General features: G+C 35.8%; 1 protein-coding gene across 1 annotated transcript in view; it reads left to right on the top strand.

The window, feature by feature from the left end:
• Positions 1-8893, top strand: part of ALG13 (ALG13 UDP-N-acetylglucosaminyltransferase subunit) — a 60201-nt gene extending 51308 nt beyond the window's left edge. Inside the window, 4 exon segments of the mRNA XM_081125020.1 lie at positions 1359-1541; positions 3329-3369; positions 4929-5109; positions 8003-8893. Coding sequence (XP_080981146.1) covers positions 1359-1541; positions 3329-3369; positions 4929-5109; positions 8003-8259 — 662 coding nt within the window. The 3' untranslated portion in view covers positions 8260-8893.
• The last annotated feature ends 6044 nt before the right edge of the window (positions 8894-14937 follow it).

The raw sequence follows: 14937 nt of genomic DNA, 5'->3' as shown, positions 1-14937 counted from the left end.
CAGGCAGACAGCTCTGGTGGGCAGGGGGGATATTGGGGTGGAGTGTGTGGAGGGATTGAGCAAAAAGGGAAAAAAAACTCATGGACAGTAGTGTGGTGTATGTGGTCAGGAGGGGGTTGGAAGTAGAAGAGGGCATAGAAATGCTGATGAAAAAAATTTAAAAAAGAATTAAGAGCAGTTTTACAACAGTACAATTTTTCTTCTTGGGAGTGACACTAATTAACAAAAGTAGAGGAAAAATCATTGGTTGCTTCAAGCTCTCAAAAAATTAATCAGTTATTACACAGTAAATATGTCAGAGAGGTCAGTGTTTAAGGAAGCTAGTCTGGAGATATATGCGATTCATAAGTTGGGTAAGTCTGGAAGTTTTCAAGTTTTAAAATTAATTCTGCATAGGGAATTGATTGGAAAATATTGACATACAAATCAATATTAGGCTTTTCAAATGCCTACAGTTTTGATAATTTAGAAAAGAAAGTCAGCAGAGTGCCTAAGTTTCTATGTATGTTTTTTTTTAAAGAGATGCATAAAAGGAAGTACTTGAATTTCTAAGTCAGCTAAAATGTTCAATTAAATTTGAAGGGTTACATCATTGATCTTTTGTCAAAAAAAATTAACAGACTTATCTGGCATACTATGTATATATGAAGACACTTATTTTTGGTAGGTTGGAACCATATTGTTGCCTTTTTTATCATAGAGGAATGTATTAATATTTAAATATAATTATATTTGAATCTCTTACATCAAAAACTGTGAAACTCCTAAGTGAGTATGGTTTTTAAACTATAGTAACAGGTATAGAACGTTAAAGGGATAACATATTTTACCTAGCCTGTCTATTTTAGATTCTGTATGTCCTTGGATGTGGAACTGTCATGATTTAGAGTTTCCTGATACTCTTCTGATGCTATGAAATAGAAACCTTCAAAGATTACCTGAATCTGTAGTCTCTGCAAATCAGTCTCTCTTACTCGCTTTTTCATCTTGTGATTTGACTAAGAGTTGCAGATGGCTGAAAACGTCTTTAGCTTCGTGTTAAGCTAAAGTAAAACTTTTGCTTTAATGGTATTTTATTTATGTACCTTTTAGCTGATGTTCCAAGTCTTGATAGTTGAAGCTCTGAAGCTTCCAGTTTTTCTTTCTAATTTCAGTTAATTTTCCTAACTCAAAATAATCATAATGAGCTAGTTTTCAGCTGGCAAAGAGAATTTGGAGCAGTTCACCTTCCAAGGTTTTGTGTGTTTTTTTTAAGTTAGACGATAAGAGTCATCTGACCATGTTGGAGACACAGAAGAAGTAGAAACTGAACTGCTTACAGTTATGCGTTGTTACTCTATGTTTTGTTTCTTTTTTAGTGATTGTTTCACCATCCTATCCATACCTCCCTGCTCATGTGCCTGCTATTGCTGCCTCTCTGCCACCGCCTCCACCTCCTCCTCTTCTACCTCCTTTTCCTCTTGAGGCAGGAGAGGTTTCAAACTTACCACCACCTCCTCCCCCTTATTCCTGTGATCCAAGTGGCAGTGATCTGCCTCAAGGTGAGTGGATTTCGAGACTTGGGTGAGGGTCATTTGGGTCTGAGAGTTTTTTTAAGTTGTAGAACATATCTCTGGTTAACCAGTAGGAGTAGGGTGGGGGACCAAATGGAAATTGACTTGGGACCATAATGCTAAGTAAGTGACTAAGGAAAGGAGCAATTGGAAGCTAGGAGTATCTTCCGCATAATCAAGAAGTGGAAGGTTGAGCTGACTCGTGCTGCTGTTTTTTGGTAGCTACATGTCTGCCTTGGAGAAGATTCTCAAGTGGATGTCTTTGCTCTCTCAGCTATTTTTCTTAAAAGCAGGAATCAACACAAAATTTTCTCCATTTTCTTAAATTCCTACCACAAATATATGAAATTGTTACGATCTTTGACATTTAATATTTAGGATTCCAACTGAATTTTGAAGATTTGGAAGAAGGCTTTTTTTTTTTGCTTTTTTTTTTGAGGAATTAGGGGTCTGATACGCCTTGGATTTCAGCCATATGTACTTGTTTCTGTAATTAAACTAAGGAGTAGCTTTCCATCAGATGTTCTTTGTCACCCCTCAGTTTGGCAATGTTTTTCAAAAGAGAATTGTAGTTGAAAGTTGTTTGTAGCTCATTTATACTTTCTTTGCTGTAACATTCTCTTGATTTTTGTAGCTGATTCTCTATTCTACTTTATTTTTTCCAGCCCCTAAGGTAGTCAGTCATCATGACCCTCTTCAACTCCATTCTGTTCTTTTTCCCTATCTTAAAACTTCACTGTCACTTTTATGTAGATGATTCCTAAATCAATCTAACCCTTGCCTTTGAAGTTTCAGGCACTTGTCTCTAGTTATGTGGTAGACATTTTCACTTGGCTTTCTTACTTTCACTTAACCCATTCTGACTATAATGAAAGTCCCCATCTTTATCTCTCTTCTTTGTTCTCTTCAGGCCATGTAGAATACTAACTCTTCTTTATTTCCTATTTTGTTAACAGTGTATCATGTATTAGTACTTCATTTCTTTTTATGGCTGAATAATAATATTCCTTGTACGGATACACATTTTGTTATCTATTAATTGATGGACATTTGTGTGGTTTTCACTTTTTTGCTATTGTGAATAATACTGCTATGGATATATGTTTACAAGTTTTGTGTGGATATATATATACCAAGGAATGGGATCCCCATGCTATTTAAAGTGGCAGTAAATATATGTATCAAAATTCTCCAGCTTAAGAAATACAAGTTTTCTGAGAGTTCATTTGTTAGTGGAACTTTAATTAAGTTCTATATCTGGAAAAATTTTATCACCTTATGATTTAACATATTTTGAGTTACCTTGCTCATTACCTCTTTTTGGAGTTCTGGTTGTGGTTAGTCATGTTAACTAAAAACAAAGTTAATTCCTTCATAAGAACTAGTTATCTCAGCAAGCATCACTTATCTCAGCATTAGTAGAGAAACAATATGATTGCTTATGTAGTAAATTTGTCTTGAAGTAAAATTTAGTTTTTAGATGAGCAAGAAAATGCCTTTACCGGATTCTTCTTAAATATTAGCAGAGTGGCATTCCAGTAATATTTGCTAATATTAAGAATATAAATAAAATATATATTTGGTGATTAAACTTTGGGTCAGAAAATGATCTTACCTGTAGTGGTAGGTAAATGGTCATTTACTCTAAGGTAGAATTGAGTGAGGTGTTGTTATGGGAAGACTATATTAATTGTCTACCTTAATACTTAAACAGAAAAGCTTTTAAGTGGTAGTTCTAATTGTTTATATCATCTAAATTAAATTTTTAATTTTAGATACAAAAGTTTTGCAGTACTATTTCAATCTGGGATTGCAGGTAAGAGTCCTGTAAACATTGCTTTGATAACCTCTTTATTAAAAATACAGTATAAACTGTTTTGATAATCAGACTCAAACTTTCAGAGTCAAGAATATTCTGAGGGGCCTAAAGTTTTATTTCTGTCTTTATAAAATATCTCTGAAGATGATATAGGTCACTTTTCTACTTTAGCCTCCTAGTGCTTCAGTTTTTCTTGTAATATAGTTGTTAAGTTATGGTGAGTGCAGACTCTAAGCAGCACAACTTTAGCACATATTGACCTCCATATTTAACATCATGTTCCAGCACGTCACTATGTTTTCCTGTCTCAAAATAATATTTGGGTTATTTATCCTGCTTAAAACATTTTTATGGCTATTTCTTCATTTTATGTGAAAAGTAACCTGACAAATTCAGACATTTAAAGAACTGTGTTATTTTTAAGCACTCATGTATTCATAGATATTTGCAAAACACTTGATTTTCACCATGCCCCTTAGTTGTGACAGGTGGGTACTGAAAAATACCTTAGTATCACTGAAAGGTGTCTCTGATTTCAGTTAAGAGCTTTATTATTTTATTCTTTCAGGGGATCATTTCCCCCCTGTAGTACACTTGTTTTCTGATATAACAAGATGGTATATTTCCTGAAAAGTAATGATGCATCTTAATATTTGGTACATAATAAACTATGTAGTCTCCTGGATAATGCTCAAAGTAGCTCATAGTCCCAGACACTGATTTCCTTGAAACCTTGGACATATAATTTCCAGAAAATTACCTTCCCCAACTGCCACACATTTATAAATTAAGATTATAGAGTGGGGTTGTTGTTCTTTGAGACTATATTTCATAAAAGCAGCTTCAGGAATTAAAAAAATAAACTCTTTGCCATTTCAGCTATGTTAATTATATTCACATGTGGAAACGTTCTAATTCATTCCACAAGGCTGAGGCATTTTAAAATATTCTTCCTGCATTTAACATCATGGGAATACAAGGAAATGCAGAAAAATATTTTAACAATTTTTATATTAAAAGTAATAGCATTCATTGTAGTACATCTGGAAAATGCTATAGTATAAAGAAAACCAAAATCACCTGTATAACCACTGTATACTTTGATACATTTTTCCCCCCGGTTTATTTTACAAAATATGGACAATGCTATGTAATTTTGTAAACTTTTAATAATATGAGCATTTAAAAAAATATTTGACTGCATGATTTTTTATTGCCTGTATTGTGTTCCATCGTGGATATATCATAATTCATACATCTAGTTCCCTGTTGTTGAGTATTTAGGTTGTTTAATGTGTTTTGCTTTTAAAAATAATGCTATAAAAGGCATTTCTGAATACATGTCATTGTGTATATCTCTGATTTCTTTCAGGTGCTTTCCTAAAAGAATTTCTAGGTCCAGATATGAAATAGAGATGCTACAAATGATCTTAAAGTTGTAATAGAGAATAGATTTTCTACCTCTCTTGAAAATTATGGCCTAGCTTTTTTTTTTTTTTAAGACAGGAACTGTACTTCTTTAAGAAATTGTTTGTTTTTCCCCTTTCTTGCCCAAGTGTTATCACCACAACTACTGGCACTCCATGGTCTGTGTGCCACAGATGCAGCAGCAGCAGTTTCATGTAGAGAATTATCCCGTCTGTACTGAGACACCTACTCTGGTAGATCAGACCATTCCTCAGTTGTACAGTGAGGTGGGGAGACAAGATGGCATTCAGGCAGAAGCATCAGCAAATGGTGAGCATGTAATGAGAATGCCTGCAAGAAAGACAATTGGATTTTACTGCGTATAATTTAATAATGGCCTTCAGATATTTTATTAGGTACAAATACTAGACCAGTGTTCTCAAAGGATGGTTATGGGATCCCTCTCAAGGGATCCATGAGGCCAGAAGTATTCATCATATTACCCAGATTTTCTTTGTCCCTTTCACTGTTACATTTGCATTGAGGGTGCAAAAATCAGAGGTGGGTAAAACTGCTGGCACCTAAGCACAAATCAAGACGGGGGCACCAAACTATATTAGTAATCAGTGACTTCCTCACTGCCACACACTCATGATAGAAAAATGCCAGTTTATTTAATTGTTTCATCAAAGATGTTCTTATTTTTATTAAATATTTGTCTTCGAATAATTGTACTTAATGCTCTCTGTGACAAAAGTGGAAAGTATTCATCAGGCACTCTGCATACTGAAATATGATTAATTAAAGAAAAGGATTTATGAGGTTGAGTTCCAAGATGAACTAGATGACTTTTTTCAGGAAACACTATTTTTGCTTGAAAGAATGATAGACGAACAATGGTTATTCAAACTGGGGGATCTGGCACACATTTTCTCAAATGAACAATGTGAGCCTGCCACTTCAAGAAAAACAACTGATAATATTTGTTGTCTAAGATTAAAAACATTTCAGCTTTCTAATAAAAGTTAAAATTTTGGAAAACTTTTATCTACCACCCTGACCTTAACAGCTTCCAAATACTTAGATGGGGCTATTAATTAATGTACTTTTTTACATTGCATAGTGAAATGTGTCAGCATTTGGGAACTCATATACAAAGCAACCATTCTTATGGTCTCAAACTGCATAACTCAGTGAAATATTTTCCCAGTTACCAATGCATGATGTTACGTACCTGTGCATGATTTTATAAAAGATCTATCCAAAGTACAAGATAAACCTGGAATTTAGTATTAACAAAGTATGAAAAATTCACATTTCTACTGATAGTTAAGAAACTATACCTTTTTTTTTGGTAGCATCGAAGATGATCTACAATTATCTGAAAAGGCTAGTTATTAAAAGAATTCTCTTTTCCAAGTACGTATCTGTATGAAGCCAGATTTTCATATACTTCAACCAAAACATGTATCACAATAGATTAAATACAGAAGCAGATATGAGAATCCAGCTGTTTTCTATTAAGCCATATATTAGAGATTTGCACAAGTGTGAAACAATGCCACTTGTGACACAATTTTCTTTTATTTGGGAAAATAAACTCATTTTGCAAAACGATTTTGTGTTAACAAAGGTCTTATTTTTACATGAATTAATATTTTTCAGTTTCTCAGTAAATATTTGTATATATAAACCACATAGACAAAAACTATTTGGGATCCTCGATCTTTAAGAGTGTAAAGGAATCTCAAGACCAAAAAGTTTGAGACCATAAGAATAGTTGCTTTGTCTATGAGCTCACAGTATAATACAGATGGGGCGGCATTTTGAGGGGTTTAGAATAGGATCTTTGGATGGCCCTTCTTGGAAAGAATCAGTAGGAGGTAAGAAGACATTGTTTGGACTAACCTAACCAAATTTGTTTCCCATTTCCAGCACTGCTACTTGATGGTTGTGATCTTGACTAAGTTACTTGGCCTCCCTAAGTCTGATTTTCTGTAAAATGGAAAATACCTGACTTGTCAGGGTTGTTATAAGAACTAAAAAAGACCTTATGTATAAGTATACTATACCTGGTGCATGTGAGGAATGTGAATTTCTTTTGTCTCCTCCCTTTTTAAAAGCATATTAATGGTTTTGGAATATACACGCTATACAATCTTATTCCTAGTATTGTGGTGTGATGTGGCCCATGGTAATAAAAATTGAAGTTATCAACCTTTATTGCATTTTTGTACCAGATACCTTTTATAGAGCTATTTTTTATTTGTAGTAAACCATGAGACAGTGGCAGTCTTTTAAAAAAAAAAAAAATACTGATTTCAGAGAGAGGAAGGGAGAGGGAGAGAGAGATAGAAACATCAGTTATAATAGAGTCATTGATTGGCTTCCTCCTGCACGTCCCCCACTAGGGATCGAGCTTGCAACTCAGGCATATGCCCTGTGCCTTGAACAGGAATCCAACCGTGATCTCCTGGATCGTAGGTCATTGCTCAACCACTGAGCCATGCTGCCCAGGCGACAGTGGTGGTCTTAATTTCACAGAATGAGCTAATCTAAGTTATCCCAAGTAATGAAGGACTCCTTTTTGTTTAATATTTATATAGTCACTATGTAGCAAGGTCACAATAGCAAATTTCCACTGAAAATTACTCATGGTAGCAAAACTTCTGTTAAATTAAAATTATGCTAGGATCATAATGACATTCAAGAGGTGACACTTAAATGTTTAAATGCTCTTCAGAGCTATACCTTCAAGTGTAGACCAGGCTGTGTAGACACTGAGTTTTTAATTGCTAAAGTAATACAAAATAGTTACCTGGACAATATGTGTTATACTGGGAAATTATTGGATAACTTAATTGTGGACAACTCTTATTAGAATTAAATTGACTAGAAGGATTCTAGTGAATGTTTCTTTATGTATTTAGTCTTTTGGTGCCAAAATCATCTCAGAAAAATAGCTGTCACTAGGTAGAATACATTTGACACATTATACACATGCACATACGTGTATATAATTATTTTCAATTAGGAAGTGTTCATATAATATTTTAGTAGTCTGTTTTAGTCACATTTCATATCTAAAGTGCTCCTGTTGCAATTGCTGTGATCTTTCCTATAGTAGTGCTAATTTCATTTTTACCTGTAAAAACATTCATTTATATTGGTATGTTCATGAATCTTTGTATATAAAGTATACTACATGCATTCTTTGTTTCAGGTACTTTTCCAAATGCTGACCCTGCATCTGTCCCTCATGGAACAGTCTATTATCCAGTGATGTCAGATCCCTGTGGACAGCCAACTTTGCCAGGTTTTGATTCCTGTCTTCCCATTATGCCGGAGTATTCCTATGTTACCCCCTGGCATCCTATTGGTGCAGCATATGGTTCTCAGATTCATGGTGCTATGAATCCTGGGCCAGTTGGCTATATTGCTTCACCTCCTTCACCTCATTATGTACCTCGGAATATGTAATATTCAGCATTATGATGTATTCTTGCACTGCCATTTTTTTTTCTGTTTTGATTTTTTAAAAAATGTTTTATGTTAGTGCTTAAGTGATTTAGGTGGTTAGAGTGGTTACTATTGTATCTGTCTTTAAGATTATTTTATCTTTTGATTTAAAATAGTACTTTAAAATAAAAGAATATTACTTTGGGTTGTAAATAAGGAAATTGAGATGAATGTACAACTAGCCTCATGTTGGATATACTTAGTTATATTCAGCTGTCTTCCTGTCGGCCAGCTTGTCAATTGATAAGAGGAATAAGTCATACGAACTATTTCCTTGATTTAGATGTCACACATCAAACTACAAAATTCGATTAACTTCCACTTTTCTCTAGAAAATAAAACAAAAATAAGAGCATTTGTTTCTGGGTAACTAACAATATTAAATCTGAGCTCTTCCGGTTTCTCAAGAATTGTCTGACCTGAGTTGCATTCTGTGATATTTATCAGTTTCGAAAGCACATGGTGCTCTGCTTTAGATTTGTCCCATATGCTATTGTTTAATCTTGGATTTATGTAACTTTTACTGCACAGTATTGAATTGGTGTCCTTTGCACAGTTAGCAGTAAATAAAAATTAGCATTTAAAATTGCTAAAATGAGTGGGATTTTCTTCATTTCTCCTTTTTCATGGTGACAGAGAGTACCAGGCATTTGATTGTTTTAATATGTTTTACCCCTGATGTTTTGGTTGCAAAAGCATGTGAATTTATAGCATGAACTGGCAGAGCCAGTTGAAATGTTATTTAATCTCAAGACACTGCAATGCATACTACCGTATCTGTTTCTTTTCCCTTGAGAATGAACCTTTTTAGGTTGTATTTCTGTTTTTTAAAATCCTTTCACTCCCTTATAGAACTTTAATCTAGACTTACTTTCTTATTGCCCTATACTTCCAATAGTCGTCAAATCTTTCAATTTTTGTTTTTATTCTTACCTTGTATCTCTCCAGCCTGCCTTGTCTCTAACTTTCTGTAAGACATATTTCATCATCCTATCTTCTCCTTTTCTTTTTTTTAAAATTTATTGATCGAAGTATTACAGATATCCCCCCTTTTTGTCCCCATTGATCCCCTTCATCCCACATCCCCCCCCAGGCCTTCACCACACTATTGTCTGTGTCCATGGGTTATGCATATATGCATATAAATTTTTTGATTAATCTCTCCCCACCCACTCACCCACCCCCACCTTCCCACTGAGTTCTATGCTTCTGTGTCTCTGGATCTATTTTGTTCCTCAGTCTATTTTGTTTATTAGATTCCACATATGAGTGAGATCATGTAAAACTGAATCAGGAACAATCAGAAAACCTGAATAGGTTAATAACAACGGATGTAATCGAAGCAGTAGTAAAAAAAACTCCCAGCAAACAAAAGCCCTGGTTTGGACGGCTTCACAGGGGAGCTTTCTAATTCTTTAAGTTGTAGGGTTAGATAGTTTACTAAAATTTTTCTTGCTTTTTGAGGTAGGCCTGCAGTCTTACGAACTTCCCTCTTAGGACTGCTTTCGTTGTGTCCCATAGATTTTGCATTTGTCGTGTGTTCGTTTTCATTTATTCCCAGGAAATTTTTTCTTTCTTTCCTCATCTTATTGGTAACCCATTCATTGTTTAATATGTTATTTAGCCTCCATGTGTTTGAATGTTTTTGAGTGTTTTTACTGTAGTTGATTTCTAATTTCATGCCCTTGTGATCTGAGAGGCCTGATATGATTTCAGTCCTCTTGAACTCTTAGAGACTAGTTTTGTATCCTAACATGTGGTCTGTCTTTGAGAATGACCTATGTGCACTTGAGAGGAATATATATTCTCCAGCTTTGGGGTGAAATGTTCTGTAAATATCAATTAAATCTATCTGATATAGTGTGCCATTTAGTCACTGTTTCTGTTGGCTTTTTGTCTGGAAGATCTATCCAGTGAAGTAAGTGGGGTGTTCAAGTCCACAACTATGACTGTATTGCTGTTGATCTCTCCCTTAAAGTCCTTAAGGTTATTATTGATTGGTCCATATTTATTGCCATTTTAATTCTTTATGCCTATGTTTCTCTATTTCTTCTTAATTTTACAGCAGTCCCTTTAACATTTCCTGCAATGTTGGTTTGGTGGTGATAAACTCCTTTAGCCTTTTTTTTTTTTTTTTTGTCTGGGAAGCTCATTATTTCACCATTGATATTGAATGATAGCCTTGCTGGATAGAGTATTCTTGGTTTCAGATCCTTGTTTTGCATTACCTTGAATACTTCATGCCTTTCCATTCTGGCCTGTAGAGTTTCTGATGAGAAGTCAGCTGACAGCCTTATTGGAACTCCTTTGTAGGTAACAGATTGCTTTTCTCTTGCTGCCTTTAATATTCTCTTTGTCTTGAAATTTTGACATTTTAATTATGATGTGTCTGGGCGTGGGCCTCTTTGGGCTCTTGCTTGGAATTCTGTGCCTCCTGAACTTGTGTGACTTTTTCCTTCACCAGGTTAGGGAAGTTTTCTGCCATTATTTCTTCAAACAGGTTCTCTAACCCTTGCTTACTTTTGATATCCTCTGGTACTCCTGTGATGCGAATAGTTACATTTCATGTTGTCCGACAGCTCCCTTAGACTGTCCTGTTTTTAATTGTTTTTCCTTTTTGGATCTCTGTTTGAGTGATTTTTTTCTACCCTGTCTTCTAATTCACTGATCCGATCCTCAGCTTCCTCTAATCTGCTATTTATTCCTTCCAATGTATTCTTTATTTCTGCTATGTCATTCTTCATTTCCTTCAGAAGTTTCCATATCTTTTTTCATGCTGTTGAGCATCCTTAAAATCAGTACTCTAAACTCTGTATCTGATAGATTGCTTATCTCTGTTTCATTTAGCTCTTTATCTGGAGACTTCTCTTGTTCTTTCACTTGAGGCTTGTTTTTTTGTCTCCCCATTTTGGCTGCCTAGTTGGGTTTGTTTCTATATTGGGTAGGCCTGCTAGGACTCTCAGTCTTTTCAGAGGGTCTCTGGTGCAGGCCAATGTCAGACGCTGTTTGTGACTGGCCTTGAGTATCCTTTTTGGAGCTATCAACAGCCCTCTGCTTGAGGTCCCCTCTGTTGGGGCTGGGTGCGTTTGAACAGGATCAAGATGCACACCAAAGTGTGATTTTCCAAGGCCCGGGTCCAGAAGCGGATTGGTCAAAGACTGAAAGCACTCTGAGGTCTGCCTCTGCCTGCAGGCTGACTAATCTGATTCTCTTAATGAGCCTCAGGCTGCAGAAACTCCATGGGGTTGGGCTAGAGGTTTTCCAGCAGGGTGGGGCATTTGCTTCCGGTTCAGGCAAAAGCTGCCTGGAAGGTAAATGTCTGCTTCTGCAGTATGGGGGAATGGCGGCACAGAAATCCAGAGTGGTGCCCTCTGAGCTCTGTCTCCACAGTCCACAACTCTAGATTCGCCTCGCACAGCTCCAGTCCACTCTGCCCTCCCTCTGCCGGAGCCTAAGGTGAGTGGCTGCACACAAAACTTTGTGCCTTGGCTCTTTAAGAGGGTGCCTGCATTTCCAGCTGTCTCTCCCTGGCAGACAGAAACTCAGCTGCTTCTCACAGCCAGATGTTATGCGGGCACCTTTCTCAGTTCTGGTGCTCTTGGCTGGGGAGCCCAGCCTGGGGTTTAGGCCCCAGAGTCCTCAGTGGGAACCCCCCACAGCTGAGATATCCCTCCAGACCTTCAGCTGCTGCCTGTGGGAGCCTAGCCAGCCCTCTCGCCTCCGCACTTCCTACAGTCTCTATGCCGTCTCCACTTTTCCTCCTTGGTTATGACGGTGCTCTCCAGCTCGTCTTCAGTTGCAGTTGATTATTCAAGATGGTTTTTCTATTTTAGTTGTAATTCGTTTGTTCCTGGGAGAGTGTCAGTGTAGCTTCCACTCAGTCCACCGCCATCTTTAATCTCTCCCTTTCATCTACCTAAAGAACACAGATTTTTCTCTATTCATCAGTTCTCGTCTGAGGGGTAATTTGTCATGAATCCTTTGTTGTAGCTCAGCTAACAAACAGCTATTTTTAAAGTGTTCCTTCATTGCGACAAAACCTATTTATATTGCCTTTTTAATCAGTTATTTATGCGTGTGAATCAGTTTGTCCTTTCCCACCTTCAGCCATACCCCAGACCAAAATACCTCAGAACTCGAAGTGCTTAAACAGTTGAAAGAATTAAGAGTGGCATCCATTGAAAAGAAGATATTCTGTCTTCAATGTACTGTTTTCAAGATGACTGACATTGAGTTCCAAATCAGTTAGTGCACTAGTTAAGGCCTTGTAATAGACATGGAACTGGTTTTATAAGTGCTTGCTCTACAAGTTGGCATCTGACAACTGTAGTAAAAAAAGATGAACAATAATATGCTGATCTTTATAACAACCTAACTCTGTGTGTTAATATTTATTTTCTCTGCTAACCTCCTGAGTTTTCAATTTGTGCAGCCTACAAATTGTTTTATATTTTAAGTAAAGGTTTATTTTACTCAAGCTTAAATTATGGAGTTAACTCCCTCTCCAACATTTTTCAAACATGCTAACATTTCTGAAATATACACAACTCACAGCAATTAATTGTCCTCTGTCTTCAGCTGTTGTCAGTGGTTCACTAATTAGCTTCTAAGGGGTGTTTTAGAAGATTGTAGTCTAGAGAATGTGGGTCCGGAAATTGTTTGGTTTTGAGACAAGCACATTTGCCTTGGGCTTCTAGTTGATTTGTTTTTATTTTAAACTTGTAGGTTGCTGCCTTCCCTTGAGTTCCATTACTAATTAACTCAATTTAATGAGATGCTTGTTATTAACTTAAACCAGAGATTAATGATCAACCTTATTGTCACTGTCACCAGTATTCAAGTCAACAGTACTTATGGTCTGTTTAAATCATACAAGTATAGTCCACTTATTCATGTAATGCTCTCACTCTTCTCTAAGAAATAATCAAAGAATGTACCCTGACCCTGCTATTGTTTTGGGGGTTGGGCTGGTGAAGGTAATCTGTTCTGCTGAAGAAGTTTGCATTGTTTTTTGAAGGCATCTTCCAGATAAAAAGGAAGTGGTTTCTCTTGGTAATAACAAAAACCTTAAGGCTTAACATGTTTAATCAACCTATTCTGTAAACGTAGTGGTAGACTTATTTTTACATATTACCTCTAGTTGCCCTTGATGTTACAAAAGACGTCCTGCTTTTCCTCTGATGTTATAACCAAATTTCATCGGTTTAGAATTGTTGGGGTAAGGAGATACATTATAAAGGTACTGTGGTTTGTTTTGGACCCTTTATTTCCACTCCCTTCCTGAAATACTGGTCACACTAAAGGTAGAAAGCTGACTTGTTTTCATAGGAAAAACTATTAGAATTCATTTTTAAGCCATGTATATTTATTCTCAAAACTAATTGTGGTTTTCTGCCTTGATTAAGAACAGATGAAAATATTGAATCTGTTTTACTGTTGAAATTCAAGACCTGTGAATTTGAAACATCTTTCATTTCTTTGGATCCTATAATCAAGGCATAACCTTTTAATTAGCTTTGGAAATAAAAGTACAAACAAACCAGGATTTTTTATGTGAACACCAGACATTCAGAACTTAATTCAGACATAAATCTCTATGAATAATGAAATAGTCCATTGAGGGAGAGTGGTGCGTGTAGTTAATCTAGACTTTTTAAATCTGGGACAGATTTGGTGTATTTTATATGAAACCTTTACAGCCGTTTATATTTTCATTTATAATGACTAAGAATTCAAGAGAACTAATATAGCAAAAGACAACCTATTGTTTCTCCCCATCTTACCCAAAATGTTAAGCTTCAGTCAGAACACTTGCCTTCTCTCCTGCCTCAATTATCAAAGGTAGTTTCAGGTATGTGTAGGGAGATGTAGCTTCAGGAAGCTTCAAGTGGACCTGAGTTTAGGTATCTAACTACTGTTGGAATAAAACTGCATTAGAGTGTCAAATCTGGGTATTGTCTCAAAATAATCTGGAAAGGGGGGTTATAAATGAAAGATTAGCTGCATGTTAATAACTTGAACTATAACTGTTAAAACTTAGGTTCATTATGTTATTCTATTTTTTTTGTTTGAAAATTTTCATAATAGTTAAAGAAAAACTGCCTTTGTAACTGGCCATCTGGAGACTAAATGTTTGTTTATGAAGTTAGTAAGAGTTCAGATTTTTAAAAATGTTTTGAATCCTGAAAAGAATTAAACGTGATTTTAGAGAGGCTGTCTCATAAGGCCCATAGGTACCTTGTTAAGATATCAGGGGATGTAGGAAGCCTATAATATAGGCAACTGATTTAAAATTCTGTAATTCTTAAGAATATTCACTACATATAAAACTAAATTTTATTAAACCATGACATTTATTTGTAGTTTAAACTAATTGAGGTAAGTGAACCATTTCAGGTTTTACTGCTTTGCTGTTTAATAATCACCACCACTTTTGAGTTCACTTTTCTTTTTATGACTGCCAGAGGGAAGCTTGGAAACCAGGAAATTACTGTTCAAAAGCTATTTATTTTTTGTTGTTTTTTTCCCTGGTAGGTGGCTCTTGCCAGTGACTAAACATTTGGGGGTGGGGTGATTCAACAATACTGAGGCTAAACCAAATCAATTCTTAATTTAGGCCAGTCAATGAATAAAAATGTT

The sequence above is a fragment of the Miniopterus schreibersii genome, assembly GCF_964146895.1.
Source record: "Miniopterus schreibersii genome assembly, chromosome: X".
Lineage (NCBI taxonomy): Eukaryota > Metazoa > Chordata > Mammalia > Chiroptera > Miniopteridae > Miniopterus > Miniopterus schreibersii.
This window is presented reverse-complemented; position numbering and strand designations above follow the sequence as displayed.